The 20136-nt window shown below is 40.3% G+C and overlaps 2 protein-coding genes across 3 annotated transcripts in view; one reads left to right on the top strand and one right to left on the bottom strand.

The window, feature by feature from the left end:
- The window catches only part of rnf114 (ring finger protein 114), a 124517-nt gene that overhangs the window by 25229 nt on the left and 79152 nt on the right, over positions 1-20136 (bottom strand). The window lies entirely within an intron of this gene.
- On the top strand, positions 8067-20118 carry spata2 (spermatogenesis associated 2). 2 transcript variants are annotated; one of them, XM_003220623.4, is made up of 3 exons: positions 8067-8226; positions 12469-12875; positions 16580-20118. In XM_003220623.4, exons 2-3 carry the CDS (start codon positions 12558-12560, stop codon positions 17819-17821), a joined length of 1560 nt encoding a protein of 519 aa, XP_003220671.1. In that variant the 5' UTR covers positions 8067-8226; positions 12469-12557; the 3' UTR covers positions 17822-20118. The 2 variants fall into 2 exon arrangements, with proteins under 2 accessions (XP_003220671.1, XP_062835000.1); XM_062978930.1 differs by lacking the exon at positions 8067-8226 and adding an exon at positions 8254-8405.

Genomic DNA, 20136 nt, shown 5'->3' with positions numbered 1-20136 from the left:
TTACTCATCCTAACTAGAATGCACACTCTAGAACTGAATGCAGGTCTCCTAAAAACTTTGTTCAGTGCACTGATAAAATATTCCTGGTACTCAGGGCCATAGCCAGAAAAAAAAAAAATTGCGGGGAGGGGGGGGAGTTGAAACTTTTTTTAGCAAATCATGAAGAGTTGTTGCATAAGGCAAAATAATTTAGAAATTGGGCTCCATCAATAAACTTCAGTGGACACTCATGAGGATTTGGTTAACCAGTTAAATTCATGAGTAACCCAGTTTTTTTCCCTAAAACCTGAAATTGGGGGGGGGGGGGGGAATCCCCCCCTTGATTACAACCCTGCTGGTACTGTATAAGAGAAACTTAATGGTAAACAATGAAGCAGATAACATACAGCTGGGAAGCATAACATTTTACTTGTCCATTTCTTCAAAGTACTGTAACTATAATATTTTCTGTGTATTGTTGCAAGCTTTCACAGCCTGAATCATTGGGGTGCTGTGTGCTTTCCGGGCTGTATGACCATATTCTAGAAGCATTTCCTCATGACATTTCACCCAATACAGGCAAAATGTCAGGCGAAAATGCTGTTAGATTAGAACATGGCCATACAGCCCAGAAACCACACAACACCCCAATATTATTTCTACTTTCGCTATATCTGTAACCTAGAATGAATTTCTGTAGTTTAACAAGTGATGGGAATTGAGTGGCCCATTAAAGTTGTTGAACTTCAACTCCCAGCAGCCTTAGCAAGTATAGCCAATGTTCAGGAATGCTGGAAGTTGCTATTCAGCAACATATGGAGCACTACATAATTCCCAACCCTGACAACCAAGAGTAAGTGCAAATGTTAGTCCCAGCTGGGAAAGACCCATTGAATCATTATTAACTTAACAAACTCCCATTGAATTGATGAGTCTGTTCTTGTTTGTACTAGCTATTGGATTTAGGTTCAAGGCCTTTTGAAATTACATATACCGCGTTTCCTCGAAAATAAGACAGTGTTTTATATTAATTTTTGTTCCCAAAGATGCTCTAGGTCTTATTTTCAGGGGATGTCTTATTTTTCCATGAAGAAGAATTCACATTTATTGTTGAACAAGTGTAGCGGAAACCAGACTTCCCCTCTTCTCGGCTTGTCGTGTGTCTGAGCGGACGCAGTGGAAGTAGGAGACAGACAACTGGAGCTTTTTTCCAAAGAAAGCAGTTTACTAAAGTTCCTGCAGCTGCAGAGGTTCATCCCACGCACAACTAGATGCTGAAAAGGGAGAACCCCGCAGACAGGGTCAAGTGTCTATTTATACAATTCAGTGGGTTCGGTTTAGGACCGCCCACATATCAAACCATTGGTGCATATTTGTGGTGCAGTATTACATTTCATTACTTTCGTTTCTCTCAAAACACATGATTTCGGGGAAATCATGTGATATCCCATCGGCTGTGTTCCTGGCCTGCTCGTACCTCCTTATATGGCCATTTCCTCCTACCCCTTCATTCCTGCCTTATTCCCCCATTTTTTTTTTTTTTTGCGAAGCGTGTATACAAAAGCTGAAGCAAACCAAATGAGCAGACTTATGGGTCCCTCCAATCCCTTCTAGCTTGCATCCAAGCTATCTTTTCAGTGGAAAATGAGCGCAGAATAGCATTTGTACATAGTTTCATCACCAGAGGTAAACAACACATGAGGATTAAAAATATTAATCAGGTTTTAGAAAGGACATAGTCCACAGTAGAATTCTGATCTAGCCCAGTCATTTGGCTTCTTCCGATGATGGATTTGTTGCTATGGCCAGAGGTGGCCATTCACATACATGTCCAACTTTCAGGTCTTTTCAGTCTTTGGCATAAAGTCAAACTGGGTGTGTGTTTCCTCTTCCTTGATCAAAGGAATAATGTTCAGTTAATTTGAAGAAAGTCTCTTTGTCCAATCAAGTCTCTAGTCTCTAAGAATTGTCTCTGTGTAAAGAAAAGTCTGTAAAGAAAATCTCCATCTCTCACAGGGCTTTAGCTGTCATACCCAGTATGTGTGGCGTGGGGTAGACTTAAACTCCTGCGGGTTTTGGATTCCAAAACAGGCCTTCCAGTAATAATGCCTTATGGATCTCCATTTTGGAAAACAGGCCTCTCAGTAACAATGCCTTATGGATCTCCAATTTAGGAACAGGAGTCCAAAAAGCTGAAAAAGAAAGCAGGAAGACAGTGAGAGAGAATGGGGGAGGGGAAACAGATTACCCATCTGTCGATCATCCTGTTCGGCATCACTTTTGTCTCAGCCAATCTTGTTGAAATCCCTTGTCTCTCCACGGGTGGGGCAGGTAGGCCACTATTCAGCTCCCAAACGACCCCTCCATGGCCTCTTGAGAAACGATTCCTCCATGGGCCTTCTTTCGCGATCTGCAGTAATCCTTTTTATTCTGGTCCTGCTGCAATGGTTAACTTATTTTATTCTTTGTCACATTGCCTCCGTGCTATATCCTCCTTTTGGCTTAAAAAGCAAGGTTGTTAGATGGCATATGAAAAAGTCCCTCATTGTCTCTCAAATCCGGCAAAAATCCGAATTATTTGCAATGTCCCGTTACAAAAGGTCCTAACCAGGAGAGTTGGGTCAAAATAGAAAATTGTATGTTGTTGAGTTGGTCAGCCCTTACAGCCTCCAGCCTGATGCCACACTCCATCACAGCCTTAACACTCAGCAACACCTATAGGCCCTCCCAGGCCTCTCAATAAACATGTCTCATAGACTTCTGGGTTTATCCCATACAGGAGTTCAGGACCTGTAGCAAAAAACAATGAGAGGGAAAAGAAGGGGAGGGAAATACTCATCCTTCCAGGCTGTATGGCTCTTGAAGCACTCTCTCTAGTCGTTTCGCTCACATCCACGGCAGGCCTCCTCAGAGGTTGTGCCTTTGACAACACACTCATCTGTCTTGAAATCCAACAAAATCTTTCTTCTCCACATCTTTTCTTTTCTTTTCCGCAAACAATTTAACAATCGTCTATCCACTTGCTGCAATGCAATCTTCCACTCCAGTCCTGCTGCAGTGTTAAACTTACTCAATTCCCCTTTTGCACCGACTCGTTGAACAGATCAAAATTTGTTAGTAACACACGTTGAAAAGCCTCCTGCCGCTTCTCAAATCTGGCAAAATCCAGGCTGGGGGCGATGGAAAAATTCCCCTATTTGCATGATCTAATGTCCCGTTTACAAAAGTCCTGGTCCTCCCTTTCCGTAACCTTTAGAAAGAGTTGGGCCAAAATCACAAAGTCCAGAATCCAAATCTCACAAAATTATTATGAAGCAACATGAGACGTAGCCAATTATATCATGTCTTTGGTTCTCAAAAGGATAACTTTTTATCACTTGGGCACTAGCTCCCTTTTTGAATAAAATGTCAATCAAAAATTTAAAAATCAATGTCAGTTCTTAATCCTTCTGTGTCAGGAATATGGGATCAATTTTTTTTCCCAAAAATAAATATATATTTATTTATTTTTTTGCACTGCCAACTTGTGACAGTTTTCCATACAAAGTCTCCACAACCAATAACTCCTCTCCTTGTCCTCTCCTTTCAGCATCCATCTCCTTTTCCAAAACATTCATTCACATTCCTTCTCCTTCTTCTTGACTCACCAAGATCACCTGTATTCCAAAGTGCTGCAAAAAAGAACCTCCAACATTTCCCTATAACCTGTAAAAAGTCTGTAGAACAGAAAAAGGGGGAGTAGCCCACAGAGGCTTGAGTTTTCAAAAGTACACTTGTTCAGGCTCATTTTTTTTTTTTTTTTGAGATTCAATTTCTGGGCAGATGTCCAGCTCTCATCTGTTGTATCACCATGTTCTCTAAAAACACTGAAGCATTGTTCTTTCAAAACAAGGATTTTTTTTTTCAAGCCTAAGACCATTTTTTTTTCCAAAAAAAATATCTACAGCTTCCGAATTGCTTCTGAACAAATCTACTAACATTGTTTATAACTCTTTATGCATTTTGAATTCAACACATACATCTCATTCACACAAGGTCCACAGGAATTCTGATTAGTGGTTAGTTGTTTAGATAAAGTCACACACTCTCTCTCAGCTCATGAAACATTCTCACCCAGTTGTCCCAAAATAAGTCCAAAGCAAGGATTTAAGATCCAGGTGAAAGACAGAACCCCAATATTATATATATATATATATATATATATACATTTACATCATCATTTTCTTTCCTTTTTTTCATATTAGATTCACATTACATTTTTAAAACTTCACTAGTTCACAGCGGCTTTCATTGACCTTGGCTGTCCACTGGAATTCCATTATCTTTCTCTGGGCATTTCGCCAGAGTTTAACAAGAATGACAGGGCGTTTTTACCTTGGACTGTCTGCCAAGATTTTCCCACTATCTTTTTTGGCATGAGGCCCAGGTGCAAAGGAAAACTTTTTAAGAAAACAGCCTTTGTTCCTCAGAAATAACAAGGAAAACTTTCTGAGCCTCAACACCACTTTAACTCACTCCCTTTTTCTCGCCTCTCTGCAGCTTGTCAGCAAAAGCAAACTAACACAGACCCTCTTCGAATCAGATTTTTTTTCAACCGTAAAAAAACATTTCTAGATATTTGTGCTCAACATTTTTTGTGTAAATCTATAGACTCATTTTTCATTTTCACTTCAATATTACCACGAAACATGCAGAACTTGAAACTCATTATTCCCCACACATGACAAAGAAATCAAACAGTTTTTTGTTTTTTTTTGTTTTTTCTTTCCCCGGGAGTTGCGACTCCTCATGAGCCCTGCACGACTTGGTCTTGGGGCACCCTCACAAGTCTTGTTCTCTGGGGAATTCCTTCTACGGCTCTACTTGCAACTGAGCCGAAATTGTCTAACATACACTGTAATGGGGTGGTGGATTTGAACCCACTGCCTCCCATCCTGCCTAATAGAGGGGACTGCCTTGGACTGGGCACCTGGACACTCAACGGTGTGTGTCAGGAATCACAAGACAGAACCCCTTTATACCTCCCTGGGAACCTTTGTGTCCCTCCCGGCGCCGGTAATTGTGTTCCCTTAGTGTCTCATTTAACCACTATACTTGCCAGATTGCTGTAGACGTCGGACCAACCTTCGCCCCTGGACTTTTCCCTGGATCCTTTTCCTCCTGGCTGGTTTCTTTGGAACCTCACTGTCGTTGCGGCTCCCACCGTCGGCTGGTGTTGGCATCAGAGGCAAGTACCGCAGCCGGTCTTACAATATTCAGGGGCCCCTTCTCGTCTCACGGTAGTTGCCTCTGGCCCCCACCGCCGAGTTGGGACCGTCCCGCCAACGGGATCCGTCTCCGATCTCCTGGCCCGTCTTATTGTGGAATCACGTCGGGGTCACCAGAAAATGTAGCGGAAACCAGACTTCCCCTCTTCTCGGCTTGTCGTGTGTCTGAGCGGACGCAGTGGAAGTAGGAGACAGACAACTGGAGCTTTTTTCCAAAGAAAGCAGTTTACTAAAGTTCCTGCAGCTGCAGAGGTTCATCCCACGCACAACTAGATGCTGAAAAGGGAGAACCCCGCAGACAGGGTCAAGTGTCTATTTATACAATTCAGTGGGTTCGGTTTAGGACCGCCCACATATCAAACCATTGGTGCATATTTGTGGTGCAGTATTACATTTCATTACTTTCGTTTCTCTCAAAACACATGATTTCGGGGAAATCATGTGATATCCCATCGGCTGTGTTCCTGGCCTGCTCGTACCTCCTTATATGGCCATTTCCTCCTACCCCTTCATTCCTGCCTTACAAGAAAATGAACATTTATTGAATACTGTACAGTAGTTGTCATCACAAACCAGCATAACCAGACAAACTGTGAATCCTATCAAGAATGTCTTGTTACTACCATTATTTCCATGTACAACACTCTATGGTAGGTACATTTACCAATCCTGCATGCTCTGATGTTCTGTTCGTTGGCCATGCTTCCAAACAAAAACTTTGCTAGGTCTTACTTTCAGAGGAGGCCTTATATTTAGCAATTTAGCAAAACCTCTACTAGGTCTTATTTTCTGGGGATGTCTTATTTTAGGGGAAACAGGGTATATATATGTGTGTGTGTGTGTATATATATATATATATATATATGTAGTGTGTTGGGTATGTCTGAATTTCGAACATATAAGATGGACATGGCTTGGAGTCCATTTATGTTTGCTAGTAAAACAGAAATAATATTTGAAATGTAGAAGCATGAATCTGGAGATGTAGGGGTTTTTTCTTCTTCTTCTATAACCCGCCCTTCTTCAAAGAAGCTCAGACTGGCATTCAAGGGATCACTCCTATTTTATAATCAAAATCACTGTGTACAGTAGGTAAGGCTAAGGCTGAGCTCGTGATTAGCTCATGTATCCCAGAAAGGTCATGGTTCAGCAGGGACTTTCCAGTTAAACTGAAAGGAGAGACATGGCGTTTACTGTTCTCTAGTCCTGCCTTGGTCAGAGGCAGTTTAGACTTTGTTGCTCTCATTCTTTTTGTTTCGAGACTTGGTTCCAAGATATCTTACATTGCCAGGAAGTTTATTTATTTATTTACTACATTTATATCCCGTCCTTCTCACCCCGAAGGGGACTTAGAGCAACTTACAAATTATATGTACATTTATAACTCATTTTGACTCCCCTCGGTAGTGCAGTGGGTTAAACCCTTGTGCCGGCAGGACTGATGATTTGAAGGTTGAGCTGCTGACCTGAAGATTGCCAGCTTGAATCCAACCTGGGGAGAGCATGGATGAGCTGCCTCTATCAGCTCCAACTACATGCGGGGACATGAGAATGGTAAAACAAGGATGGTAAAAATATCAAAACATATGGGCATTCCCCTGGGCAACGTCCTTGCAGGCGGCCAATTCTCTCATGAAGAAACTTGCAGTTTCTCAAGATGCTCCTGACATACAAAAAAAATCCACTCCCCCGTTATATTAAATGTAATTGGCTAGAGGACTAGTAATTTGACTGAGGATATTTTAGCTCTTTCCCTTACTTGTGGAACTCTCTGCCCTGGAGTGTGGTGGAGGCTCCTTCTTTGAAAGCTTTTAAGCAGAGGCTGCATGGCCATCTGTCGGGGTGCTTTGAATGCAATTTTCCTGCTTCTTGACAGAGGGTTGGACTGGATGGCCCATGAGGTCTCTTCCAACTCTATTATTCTATCTCTTTATGGACATGTATGCAGATACAGATATTTTATTTTTTTAAATAGTCAATGATTTCAAAACATTGTGATATTTTGGTGCTAAATTCATAAATACAGTAATTACTACATAGCATTACTGCATATTGAACTACTTTTTCTGTCAAATTTGTTGTATAACATGATGTTTTGGTGCTTAATTTGTAAAATCATAACCTAATTGGATGTTTAATAGGCCTTTCCTTAATCCCTCCTTATTATCCAACATATTCACTTATCCAACATTCTGCCGGCCCATTTATGTTGGATAAGTGAGACTCTACTGTATTATTATTTGTAGTTTGGTGAGGCACCAACACTCTTTGGCAGAGAAGGCTAAAGGCCTTGTAAAACTACAACTCCTAAAATTAAATAGCAATGAACCAAGACAGTTAAAGGGGTGTCAAACTGCATTAATTCTATGGTGGAGATTAACCAACGAGAAAGGATAATGGGAGCTGCAATCCAAAATAATCTGGAGGCTCCCAGTTGCTCACTTTGCATGAAAGGTGTCCTCTTCCCTTTTATGGTAGGGAACAGTTAGGTTGCTTCTCCAGAACAGGAAGGCAGACTGCGAAGGTTGTCATGAGTCCGTCCCGTTTCCATAAGTTGTGTGTGCATTTACACCAGGCATGGGCCAACTTCGGCCCTCCAGGTGTTTTGGACTTCAACTCCCACAATTCCTAACAGCCTGTTAGGAATTGTGGGAGTTGAAGTCCAAAACACCTGGAGGGCCAAGTTGGCCTGTGCCTAGCTTACACGACGGCATATCTTCTGCGCATGCGCCTCCCGCCCCTGGCTGCCCCTGGAGACAGAACGCTGGTCGGGAGAGATTTCGAAGAAACAGAAGAGCCGCGCGTCACTTCCGGCTTCCTGTTTTGGAATTGGGGGGAGGTTGTATTGGGAGAGGTTGCGTTTCCGGGTTGCAGCCGACTTCCTGGCTGGGTGGTTGGCTGCTTGGTTGGTGGCTCCGGCGGTTGCGGCTGTGAGAAGGGAAACGCGGAGGGAGCGTTTCGGGGGAAGGAAGAGCCGTCGGTGAGCATTGAGGGCTGGCGAGGAAGGGGGACTGGAGGGGTCCGGGTTCTTATCCACCCAGACGTCTCTGGGAGGAATCCTCTTCGACCCACAGAAGGGAGGCTGTAATTCAGGCCTGGGCCAACTTCGGCCTTCCTTCCAGGTGTTTTGGACTTCAACTCCCACAAATCCTAACAGCCGTAGGTTTCCAGCTCTCTAATTCTTCGATTGTGTGTCAGACATGGGCAAACTTGGGCCCTCCAGGTGTTTTGGAGTTCAACTCCTAGTATTCCTAGCAGGAATTGTGGACATTGAAGTCCAAAACATCTGGAGGGCCCCAGTTTGCCCATGCCCGTTGTATGTCATCCCTGGTCCGAGCATGAATGAGCAGAGGAATATCCGCCTCTATTGATAACCCTCCAACCATCTTAACTGACAACAGAAATAATACTGGAGATGTATTATCATAAATAGGAGTTTAGTGTCTAGATCAGGCAGGGGTAAACTAAGGCCCAGGGGCCGGTGCACCCCCCTGGATGCTTTCCTCAGGCCCTATCGGATAAGGATGCAGTGGCCCGCCACATCCTTATGTAGAAAGAATGGGGGAGGAAGACACACAGTAGCTGAGAGCCCCCTGGAGTGCTCTTAGCCACCGCATGTCTCTCCCTCCTTCCGGCATCAGGACGGCGCGAAAGGCCCCATCCTTATGCTGAGAGGACAGCCTGAGGAAGGCACGTAGCGACTGAGAGACTTCCGTAGTGCTCTTGGATATTGCCTGTCTCGCCCTCCTCCTGGTATAATGCTAAGAGGACAGCCTGAAGCTGCTCCAGGGAGGAGGATTGGGGCAGTCACCGCATGTCTCATTGGGGCGAGCAGCTTTGTCCTAATGCCAGAAGGACAACCTGAGGATGACCCAGGTCTTGCCCCAGGCTTTCCCCCTCCCAGGCCCATTCCACCCAGCATATGCCTGGTCGCCCTCCCTCCTAGCCCAGCCCTCTTGACCTGGCCCACAATGCGACCCCAAGGCAAAAATGTTTGCCCATGTGTGGTCTAGATCCACAGAAGTCATGCTACCCTACTATTCTGCCTTGGTCAGACCACACCTGGAATACTGTGTCCAATTCTGGGCAACCTAAGGGAGATGTTGACAAGCTGGAATGTGTCCAGAGGAGGGCGCCAAAAATGATCAAGGGTCTGGAGAACAAGCCCTATGAGGAGCAGCTTAAAGAGCTGGGCACGTTTAGCCTACAGAAGAGAAGGCTGAGAGGAGACATGATGATGGCCATGTATAAATATGTGAGGGAAAGTCACTGGGAGGAGGAAGCACGCTTGTTTTCTGCTGCCCTGGAGACTAGGATGCGGAACAATGGCTTCAAACTACAGGAAAGGAGAATCCACCTGAACATTAGGAAGAACTTCCTAACTGTGAAAGGTCTTCAGCAATGGAACTCTCTGTGCCGGAGTGTGGTCGAGACTTCTTTGGAGGCTGGATGGACATCTGTTGGGGTGCTTGGGGTGCTTTGAATACAGTTTTCCTGCTTCTTGGCAGGGGGTTGGACTGGATGGCCCATGAAGCCTCTTTCTATGTTTCTATGAATTCCAGAGATGATGTAAGCTCGAAAATTCCTTTATATCTTCTGTATGACTTTTAGAATTTTTGCCTGATGAAGAAACTACATAATAATAATAATAATAATAATAATAATAATAATAATAATAATTCTTACCCACCTCCTCCAATGGCTCAAGGCGGGTTACAAAACAATTAATTTATTGATTTATTTACTGTATTTTTACCCTGCTCTATCTCAATCCCGAAGGGGACGACACAGAGCGGTTTCCACCTTGGCAATAATTCTTTGATTGTGTGTCAGGCATGGGCAATCTTGGACCCTCCAGGTGTTTTGGACTTCATACATAATAAAACAGACGAAGCAGAAATTAAACAAAGGACGTGCATTAAAATTTATGTTTAAAGACTGTCTGGGCAGGCCTGCAAGAAGAGACACGGACCTCCACCTGCAGGTTGTTCCACAGCCTTGGGGGGGTTGATGAAAAGGTCCTCTGGGTGATGGTTGTCAGTTGGGTTCTGGCAGGTTGGAGCAGACACCCCCCAGAAGACCAAAGTGTGCAGAGTGGATTGTATGGGAGAAGGCGATCCTTTAGGTAACCTGGACCCAAACCGTGTAGGGCTTTAAAGGTGAAAACCAACACCTTGTACTTTTCCCAGAAACTAATTGGCAGCCAGTGGAGTGACTTTAGGATAGGTGTAAAATGCTCATACCTAGATGTTCCTGTAACCAATCTGGCTGCCATATTTTGAACCAGTTGGAGTTTCTGAATTTAGTACAAGGGTAGCCCAATGTAAAATGCATTGTAGAAGTCCAACCTTGAGGTTACCAGTGCATAACTAGTTACATAACTTTTATGGTTACCGGTTACATAACTTTGATGCTTGCATGATGCATGTTTTACTTTTTAGTTGGCCCAGTAAAAACATTGCTATTTAATGGAATTTGGGATTTTTGTTGAAATATGGGTATTTGATCTGCTGGTAGGAAATGAACTTTCTCGTAACTTGCGCAGCTTTAACCTGGGTTTCCTTTTGTTGGCACAAGAGCACCTTACCGACTTTTTCAAAGCAAAATGAGTGCTAGGAAAGCTGTTAAGTTTTGGTCTATAAAATGTCCTTAGAACTATCAGATCACAGGTTCTGTGATATGACAGCTGGAAAATGAGTGTGATGTGTTCAGAGGATGAATCAGGTTATTAACTTAAGGTAACCTGGACCCAAACCATGGAGGGCTTTAAAGGTGTGCTTTTTAATTAAATTAAACTAGTAGTAAAGCAAAATCTCTACACTGTTCCACTTGTGTTTACTGAGACTGTATGTACTCAGTAAGTGTTTTAAAAGTTACCACCCTGATAACAGTGTGCTCAGTTGTCCAGTGTATGATATCAAAGAGAAAAGCCTGAAGTTAAAGGAAGCACAAGTGTCTTAGCTAAATAAAATTTAGTACTTGGACCTAAGAATGTGAAGTGTCTCTGTGATGGTGCAGCACTGGCTTCTAAGAACTGAAAATATGCTTGAAAAAATTGGACCTGCTCATATAAGAATCTTAAACACCTGTTTAGCTTTAACCATTGATTTATCCTGAGTGTCAGCAGTTTTAAATTTGTGCCCTGGAGACTATAATGTTAATTTTGGGTTGTGGCATTTACATGCTGAAGGTATTAATAAACTGCTTCTCAGGAACTGTACATCTACAGATGGTAAGTCATAATTAAAATGGAAAGAGAATGTAATTATTATGCATCCTCTATCTTGGAAACAAAAGGCATAGTTGACTGTTAGGAATTCCTCATTTTGGATGTAAGACAATACCATAATCCTTTGCATAGTTATCTGGGAATAAGTCCCTCTGAATTCAGTGGGATCTATTTCTTCGTTGGTAATAATCTAACCACTAGAGACTAGTGGTTTGATTAGCATGAACTATTTTCCTCATAGAATTTAAGACTAGATAACCTTATGAAGCATGTTTATTAGCTATCCATATTAGTAACATTTCCTGCCCCAGCTCTGAGGCTGTTTATATGTAGTTTAAATGTAGACAGTTGTGGTTCTTCAGATGTTGTTGGATTTCAACTCTCATCAACCCTCATCATTGTAGCTCAGGAATTAGGGAAGTTTCCATCCAGAAATATCGAAAGACTTGCACAGATATGTGTTTTACATCCCTGTATTACAAATACTACCTATTAAGTTATACTGACTTCAAAGAGGTTTTGAACTTTATTGTATTCATATGTTTACGGTTATTTTTCTTTTCTGGATGTGAAAGATTTTTTTAATCAAGCATTACAACTGAGGCATTTGAGGATCATACTGTTTCTGTGCCTTTCAATGACCAAGATAATGTTGATATTGTATGTGAAAGGCTTTAACTGCTCACAAATGTTGGACATTCCTTTTGGAGTGACCCTCATATATAAACATGTCATTATTCGTTCTGGCTTACCTATATCCAGTAAGATGTGTCTGTAGGCTCATATATTACCTTTGTGGAACTTAAGAACACATGATCTAATAAGTTCTAGTTAAATATACAACCGTTTTGGGTGATTTCAAAATTCTACAGACTAATTTTTCTTCTGTGAGAAGAGAGCACATAGTTATGATGCTTTTATAAATGTTTATAGAGTTTTGGGGAGAATTTGAGTACTATTGAGATAAATAACTTGTGCCTTCTTTTCTTTCAGACGAGTTAGCAGTGCTGATCAGCCTGTCTCAGGGTAGCAATGGAAGAGATGAGGTAGCCACCCACAAGTGTGTTAGAATCCAGCTTCAAATGGATGCAAAATATAAAGACGATGTATTTAGAAAGTATGTACAGTCTCATGAATCTAAACTGGATACCTCTGACAAGAAGCAGCGCCCAGTTAGTGAGGAATATCTACAAGTGGCAGCTTCAGCCTTACTCTGCTTTCCCAAGATTGATCCCTTTTATAGATTCCGGCTGATTAAATTTTATGAAATTGCGGAAAATTCACTGAGGTCCTCGAAATCTTCAAGTTTGCGTTCTCTCAAGAATGCGTTCAGTGTGATGGAATCCATAGGAGTTAATCTTTTTCTCTACCCATGGAAGAAGGAATTTAAAAATATCAAGGTAGGATTGAAAAAATACCTCAGCTTTTTTGTAATCTTATTTATGCTTTTCTTAGGGTGTGTGTATTATACATAGCAGAGCTTTCCAAATTGTGTGTCATGACACGTTAAGTGTGTCGGTTTTAGTGTGTAGGTGTGTTGCACAAACATAAATAGAAGTCTCTGAGTCTAAGTAAAACAAGCAATAAATCATACATTTAAAAAAAATTAAATGAAAGAGTTTCATGAGATACGTTATGTCCCAATACATTCCGTTATTGCAGTTTATGTATATGTTCGTATCTCCTATAAGGGGGGTTGGTTTAACTTCTGGTTTGCTAGTAAAAATGAATTACTGTGTTGCAAAGTGATTCATGTCTAAAAGGTGTGTCACCAACATGGAATATTTGGAAAGCTCTGATCTTGGGCTAGCATGGCTTGAAAGCCACCAGGTTGGAAAGCACTGATGTAGACTGTCATTGGTCAACCTGATTTTAAAGTTTATTTTTTAAAAAAATCATTTTTTCCCTGTACTAGTTCACCAGTTTTTAATCCAAAATTTTTACTTTTTCTCTAGAGGTTTAAATCCAATATTTCTCTTACATATAAAACTTACAAATGGTTTCATGTGCTATTAAATAAATGTTTATATCTCTTCTTGCTAGTCTTAACTTCATACATTAATTTGTCTGATAAAATTATCCCCATATCCTGTTTATGTAATACCATATTTATAAAGTCTCTAAGAGTTTTTCAGCAATAGTAAAATCCTGGAAAACATTAGAGCTTATAAAATATTTGAAACCCAAAACAACTCTGCACACTCTTGCATCGACAGAAATAATTAGTACAAGGAAATAAAGAATACCTCAAAAACAAGCTTAAAGGTGAAAGCTGGCCTTTGTAGAACACTTTAAATTACTCAGTGACCTTGAAGTAAAACTGATTCCTCTATTCTGTGTCTATCTCTTATGCCAGCATTGCATTAGTATAGGTTCTTGTAATATGGCAGGCAAATTGAGATTTCTTCAGTTTAAGAAGGATTTTTGTACTTGTATTTCACTGGGTTTCTCAGAACAACGTTCTGTTCAATATCTTTATTAACGACTTAGACAAAGGGTTAGAAGGCACAATCATCAAGTTTGCAGATGACACCAAACTGGGAAGGATAGCTAACACTCCAGAAGACAGGAGCAGAATTCAAAAAGATTTTAACAGACTAGAGAGATGGGCCGAAACTAACAAAATGAAGTTCAACAGCGACAAATGCAAGATACTTCACTTCGGCAGAAAAAATGGAATGCAAAGATACAGAATGGGGGATGCCTGGCTCGATAGCAGTACGTGTGAAAAAGACCTTGGAGTCCTCGTGGACAACAAGTTAAACATGAGCCTACAATGTGATGCGGCGGCGAAAAAACCCAATGGGATTTTGGCCTGCATAAATAGGGGTATAGCATCTAGGGAAGTCATGCTACCCCTCTATTCTGCCTTGGTCAGACCACACCTGGAACACTGTGTCCAATTCTGGGCACTGCAGCTGAAGGGAGATGTTGACAAGCTGGAATGTGTCCAGAGGAGGGCAACTAAAATGATCAAGGGTCTGGAGAACAAGCCCTATGAGGAGAGGCTTAAAGAGCTGGGCATGTTTAGCCTGCAGAAGAGAAGGCTGAGAGGAGACATGATGAGGGCCATGTATAAATACGTGAGGGGAAGTCATAGGGAGGAGGGAGCAAGCTTGTTTTCTGCTGCCCTGGAAACTAGGACACAGAACAATGGCTTTTAAACTACAAGAAAGGAGATTCCACCTGAAAAATAGGAAGAACTTCCTCACTGTGAGAGCTGTTCGGCAGTGGTACTTTCTCCCCCGAATTGTGGTGGAGGCTCCTTCTTCGGAGGCCTTTAAGCAGAGGCTGGATGGCTATCTATCGGGGGTGCTTTGAATGCAATTTCCTGCTTCTTGGCAGGGGGTTGGACTGGATGGCCCATGAGGTCTCTTCCAACTCTATTATTCTATGATTCTATCCTCACAGGAACCCTGTACATTTGATTAAGAAATAAGGCAAGATCACACAAAGGTCATCATACCAAATTACAATGTCTTACATTTTGATCACTGCAATCCTAATTTTCATGTTCAGTCTTGTTAACTCCCCTTCTAGATTTTTGTTAATAGTTTCCTTTCATTTGCCTAAAATTGTTCCACATGAAGAATGTGTGGGTTTTTTAAATACATTATTCTGTTTATTATCCAGTACTGAAGATGAAAATAAAAGTCCATAATTGTAAGACTTAAAGCAAGAAGGGATAAATAAGATTGTAATTGTCTGTTCAGTGTTGGCCTCTTATTCCTTCAAAAGAATTAATTTATCAAATGTTTCTCAGTTGAAATGTAATGCTCTTTCAAGACTGCACAAGCAGACAGAAACCTCGTAAATGCTGACACTTGCATGGAAATATTAATGACATAATACACATGGCATTATTAAGATATACAGTAGAGTCTCACTTATCCAACATAAATGGGCTGGCAGAATGTTGGATAATGAAAATGTTGGTAATAAGGAGGGATTGAGGAAAAGCCTATTAAACGTCAAATTATGTTATGATTTCACAAATTAAGCACCAAAGCATCATGTTTTACAAGAAATTGACAGAAAAAGCAGTTCAATACACAGTAACGTTATGTAGTATCTATGAATTTAGTACCAATACATTGCAATGTATTGAAAATATTGACTACTAAAACATTGACTACTAAAAGGCAGACTGTGTTGGATAATACAGAATGTTGGATAAGCGAGACTCTACTGTATTATTAAATACTAGCAGTAATTCTGTCAGGAGGCTTATATGTTGTAAATATTATACATTTGGTGAGTGTGGGTGATGGTATCAATAATTACATTTCAATGGTTACTAAAAGAACTTAAGATTTCTAGAGAGGTGTTATCTATAATAATCTCTAGATCCTCCAGCATGACTGGAGAAAGTTGACCCTACAGCAGCACTGTAGAACCAAGTAAATCCTAGAGAGAACATTTTAATCAAATCCGTAAATTTGGCAGGTCAACTGTATACATGTGAAAGAATCCTGTGCACCTGATCATTTGCATTCCTACAGTCTTGATTCTGATGTTCAAGAATATGGACCAGACACAGTGCAGGGATTCCTAATGCCTAAACTTGGCTGCTGCTTTCCTAGGTCTAAGCTGATATTTACATCCTGCCCTAGATCTTACAGAGTTTCAGAACTTAGTGCCAAATTGTTGTAAGATTATGTGTTTCAATTTTAAAATAGATTCCAGTCTTTTAAACAATTCAAAACTAGAAAATATAATACAGTCTGATATGCTAACAGTCATATATGTTAAAAATAGATCTTGGTACAGTTGAAGTATGCTTCTTTACAGCTTTGTGGCTTCAGCAAGACATTATCTTGCTATCATCATATCCTCAATGATGAAGGCCGCTTAAGTAGGTTACACACCTGTTTATTATGTGCTGAAGTTTGCTGATATAGAAACCAGACCAAAGAACACTTGGTGATCAAATTCATGATGTTGATATAATGAACATCAATATGACTTAGTAGATACAAGTGATCTATCTATAGAATTTCTTTGGTTTGGGGCCAGGAAGCCTTTTTATTCAAAGTGATTGCCCCCTCTTGTGGTTATACCATGTAATGATGTTTGTGTTTTTATTTCTTTTCTCTGTCTTCAGACTTACACTGGACCTTTTGTTTATTATGTGAAATCAACATTGTCAGATGAGGATATAAGACATATACTGAACTCAATGGGATATGTCCAAGAGCTTGGAACTATGTATAAGCTCAAAGAGTTGGTGGATACCCTTCAGGTCAAGATGGTGTCATTTGAACTCTACTTGGCCAAAATTGAGTGTGAGCAGTTGATTGAAATCCATTTGCAAGTGAAAGATAAAGGTTATTCAGAACTTGACATTGTGAAGGAGAGGAAAAATAGCAATGATGATGTTCGGGGCTGCTCAGACGCCTTGAAACGCCGCGCAGAGTGCAAAGATAATCTAAATACTTCCATGTCACGAATGGTACTTCAAAAATCTGCCAGTGAAAGAGGCTCTAAAGATTATTTCAAACCCAAAGTTAGCAAACCTTCTAAATCGGTGGACACTTATGAGAGTTATTTGGAAAGCAAGAAGCCACCTTTAATGACATCATTGAGTCTCAGAAAAGAACCCATTTTAGTTGATACTGAAGATGACATTAAAGATGAAATCATTCGCCCATCACCATCTCTTCTTGCCATGTCAAGCTCTCCGCATGGATGTCCTGATGAGTATTTGCCAGTTCCATCTCATGCCAATGGCATATTAAGAACGGGTATTCCATATGGTACTTACTATTCCCCTCAAGATGATTTAGATTTATATACTGACTCTGATACCAGAAGTATGTTTAAGAGACAGGAATCCACTAAACATGATGTATGGCTGCTAAGAAACGATGCCAATCCTACTTACCATAAACGTACGCATCTAGCCAAAGAGACGACTCCCCTTAAGTGCCAAAACTGTGGATTATCTTGTGGCGCCTCCATTTGCCAAAAATGTGACAACTTGTTCATCTGCAGGCAGGAGTATCCAGCAATGAAACAGAGCAGCTACTCAATGAAATCTCTTTCAAGTGAAGGCATGTCTTCTGGACCTGCTGTAAGGGAAAAGCCCCAGTATATGTTACATACTCAGGAGCGGGGCTCTCAGTTCAGTTCAAAATCCAAGCCTTCGGGTTCTTCACGTTGTGGCTTTTGCAACCGATCCGGAGCTACAAACACATGCACTTTTTGTTCAAAAGTTTCCTGTGACACTTGCCTCAGTGCTTACTATTATGACCCCTGCTGTCGGAAAAGTGAGCTTCACAGGTTCTTGCCAAACAATCAGTTAAACTACAAATCAAACCAGCTGTCACATCTAGTGTATAGGTAGATTTTTAATTAGGTGGGGGAGGGGAAATAGTGTATTTTGGGATGAAAGGGCTAAAAATACAAACATACTAATGTTATTGGTAAGAATTATCATCCTACTGACCTCTTCGGAGAAAGAAAAACTAGACTCATGCCCTAGTATTAGATAAATACATCTTAACATGTGTCCCTGTTGTTGATTATGTGATTTCACAAATGTTGTCTATACAATCGTTGCTGCTGCTGTTACTCTTTTAGGCAATTCTTCGCTGCTTTTCTGTTTAGTTGGGGGAGAGATGCACTTTTTTCTTTTTTTAAAAAAGCAAGCAGATGTTGCAGTCTCTCTACCCCCTAAAAAAACAACTACTACCACATGTCTTGTTTCATTGCTGTCTCTGCTTCATTCACATTCAAATACCAGAGGAGTAACTTCAAAGACAACCACGGAACTAAGAATGCTGTTTTCAGTCTATTTTGAAATCATCTGTTTTATTAGCTTGCACAAAAGATTCATGAACTAATTTTTTTGCCAAATTTTTTTTTTGTTTTAAAGAAAGAGATCAAATGAGCTCCAAAAGGCAAATTATACATTCATTTTGTCTTTTTGTCTTCTCTTGCCCTCACCAATTTCCAGGATTTCTCTCAAGCATATAAAATCAAATTCTGGATGGAGTGTTTATTTTACTAGTGTTATGAACACACTCTACCTGTTTTGGAGTTTTAAAAATTGTTCTGGTATTTTAAAGAGGTAAAACTGTATGGGTTATATTATGCCCTATAGATAATGATTAATTTGCCTTCTGTTGCACATGTATCATGTCCAGTTCTTTCTACTGTAAATAGGTGATTTGGAAGCAGTTTATTTTTTAATAAATATATTCAGTATGTTGTGTGTTTTTTCAAAAATAAGATCCTACAATTGAAGTTTCTGAGTTATTTCTTCAGGTAACATATTTTTCCTTGTACTGTATTTTGCCCAAAACGTATTACTGCTGTTGTAGACAGGTTTTTGGTCAAAATCCATTTGTCTGTTTGCTCCTTTCTCCTGGATCAAAATTCTGCCTCTTGAATCATTGATGATGAGTGAGACCTGTTTCAACCCTTCCCTTTCAAACACAAGTGGAGGTTTTTTTTAGTAGTAATGAATTTGGCCCCTACAAGATGATTTGGTCCCATACATACACAGTCTCCCTTTCAATTGTCCCTAAATTGTCCCACAGCCCCTAAATTGTAGCATTCAGTGGTGACAATTTAAAATAGTTTGCACCATTCCAGGTCATGTAACATTTCTCATTTGTAAAGATGACTCTAAATGCAGAATTTGGTTTTTGGCCTAAAGGTCATCACTGTCTTTCCATCATCTATCCTTAATCTTGAATTATTATGCCATCACATTGGATTCTGATCTTTGTGGCAAACCACTATCACTCCTAAAACTGTACATTTTGAAAGCATGGTTGTAGACTCTAGGATTTGTAAGAGTTGTAGTCCTCTCACCCTTTAACATGTCAAACTTATATAAACGGCTAGTGATTATGTTTTGAGTGCAAGTGCAGAGCATGAGCAGAAACAAAGGGATTTAACAAATAATTGTAAATGTGCTGAAATTCTAATGTTAGAAATGAACATTCAATGTACAGCCTCAAATACATTTTATGGAGAGTTGTCAACAATAAAGCAGTATCAAGAAAAGGATACATGATCAAGAAAAGTAGGAAGGAGATGTTGTAATGGCATACTGCATCAGATTTCATTTTATTTTATTTTTGCAGGCAAGTATTAACTTACTAACCAGGAAGGTTAGAGAGAAATCATTGATTAACTGATTGATTACAGTTTTTCAAAATCTGATGGGTTTTTAAAATAAGTATATATTAATATACTTGTAGATACAATGTATATATAATGCCAAAATTTAAAACAATTTTCCTTTTTCCAAGAGTGTCAGCCTGTAGATTTCTTTTTGCTGTGTTCTGTTTCTGTTCAATCTCTTAAAGCATCATGCCTGTCTTTATTTGGCTGCTATACTGCTATACTATATCTAGTTTTTTCCTCCTGTTGGGGTTCCATATCGCTACTCACACGACACTAAATGAACAAAAACTGTGATGCCACGTAATTTTTACAGTGAACCTAGCAGGGACTAATTATATTGCTTAAAAAAAATAAAAACAGTCCTGTGTACATAATTGTCATGGAATACCTGTAGTTCAGAACAGTATTAAATTGCAAGTGATACCATGCTAAATATATTTTTATGTGTACCTTACTGTATGAGGTTGCTGTGATCAAGACAGTAAAATGTTAATTTAAAATGCAGTTGCTTGGCATCTGATT

Source organism: Anolis carolinensis, chromosome 4, assembly GCF_035594765.1.
Source record: "Anolis carolinensis isolate JA03-04 chromosome 4, rAnoCar3.1.pri, whole genome shotgun sequence".
Lineage (NCBI taxonomy): Eukaryota > Metazoa > Chordata > Lepidosauria > Squamata > Dactyloidae > Anolis > Anolis carolinensis.
The sequence above is the reverse complement of the archived record's forward strand: the minus strand, read 5'-3'. Positions and strand labels throughout refer to the sequence as shown.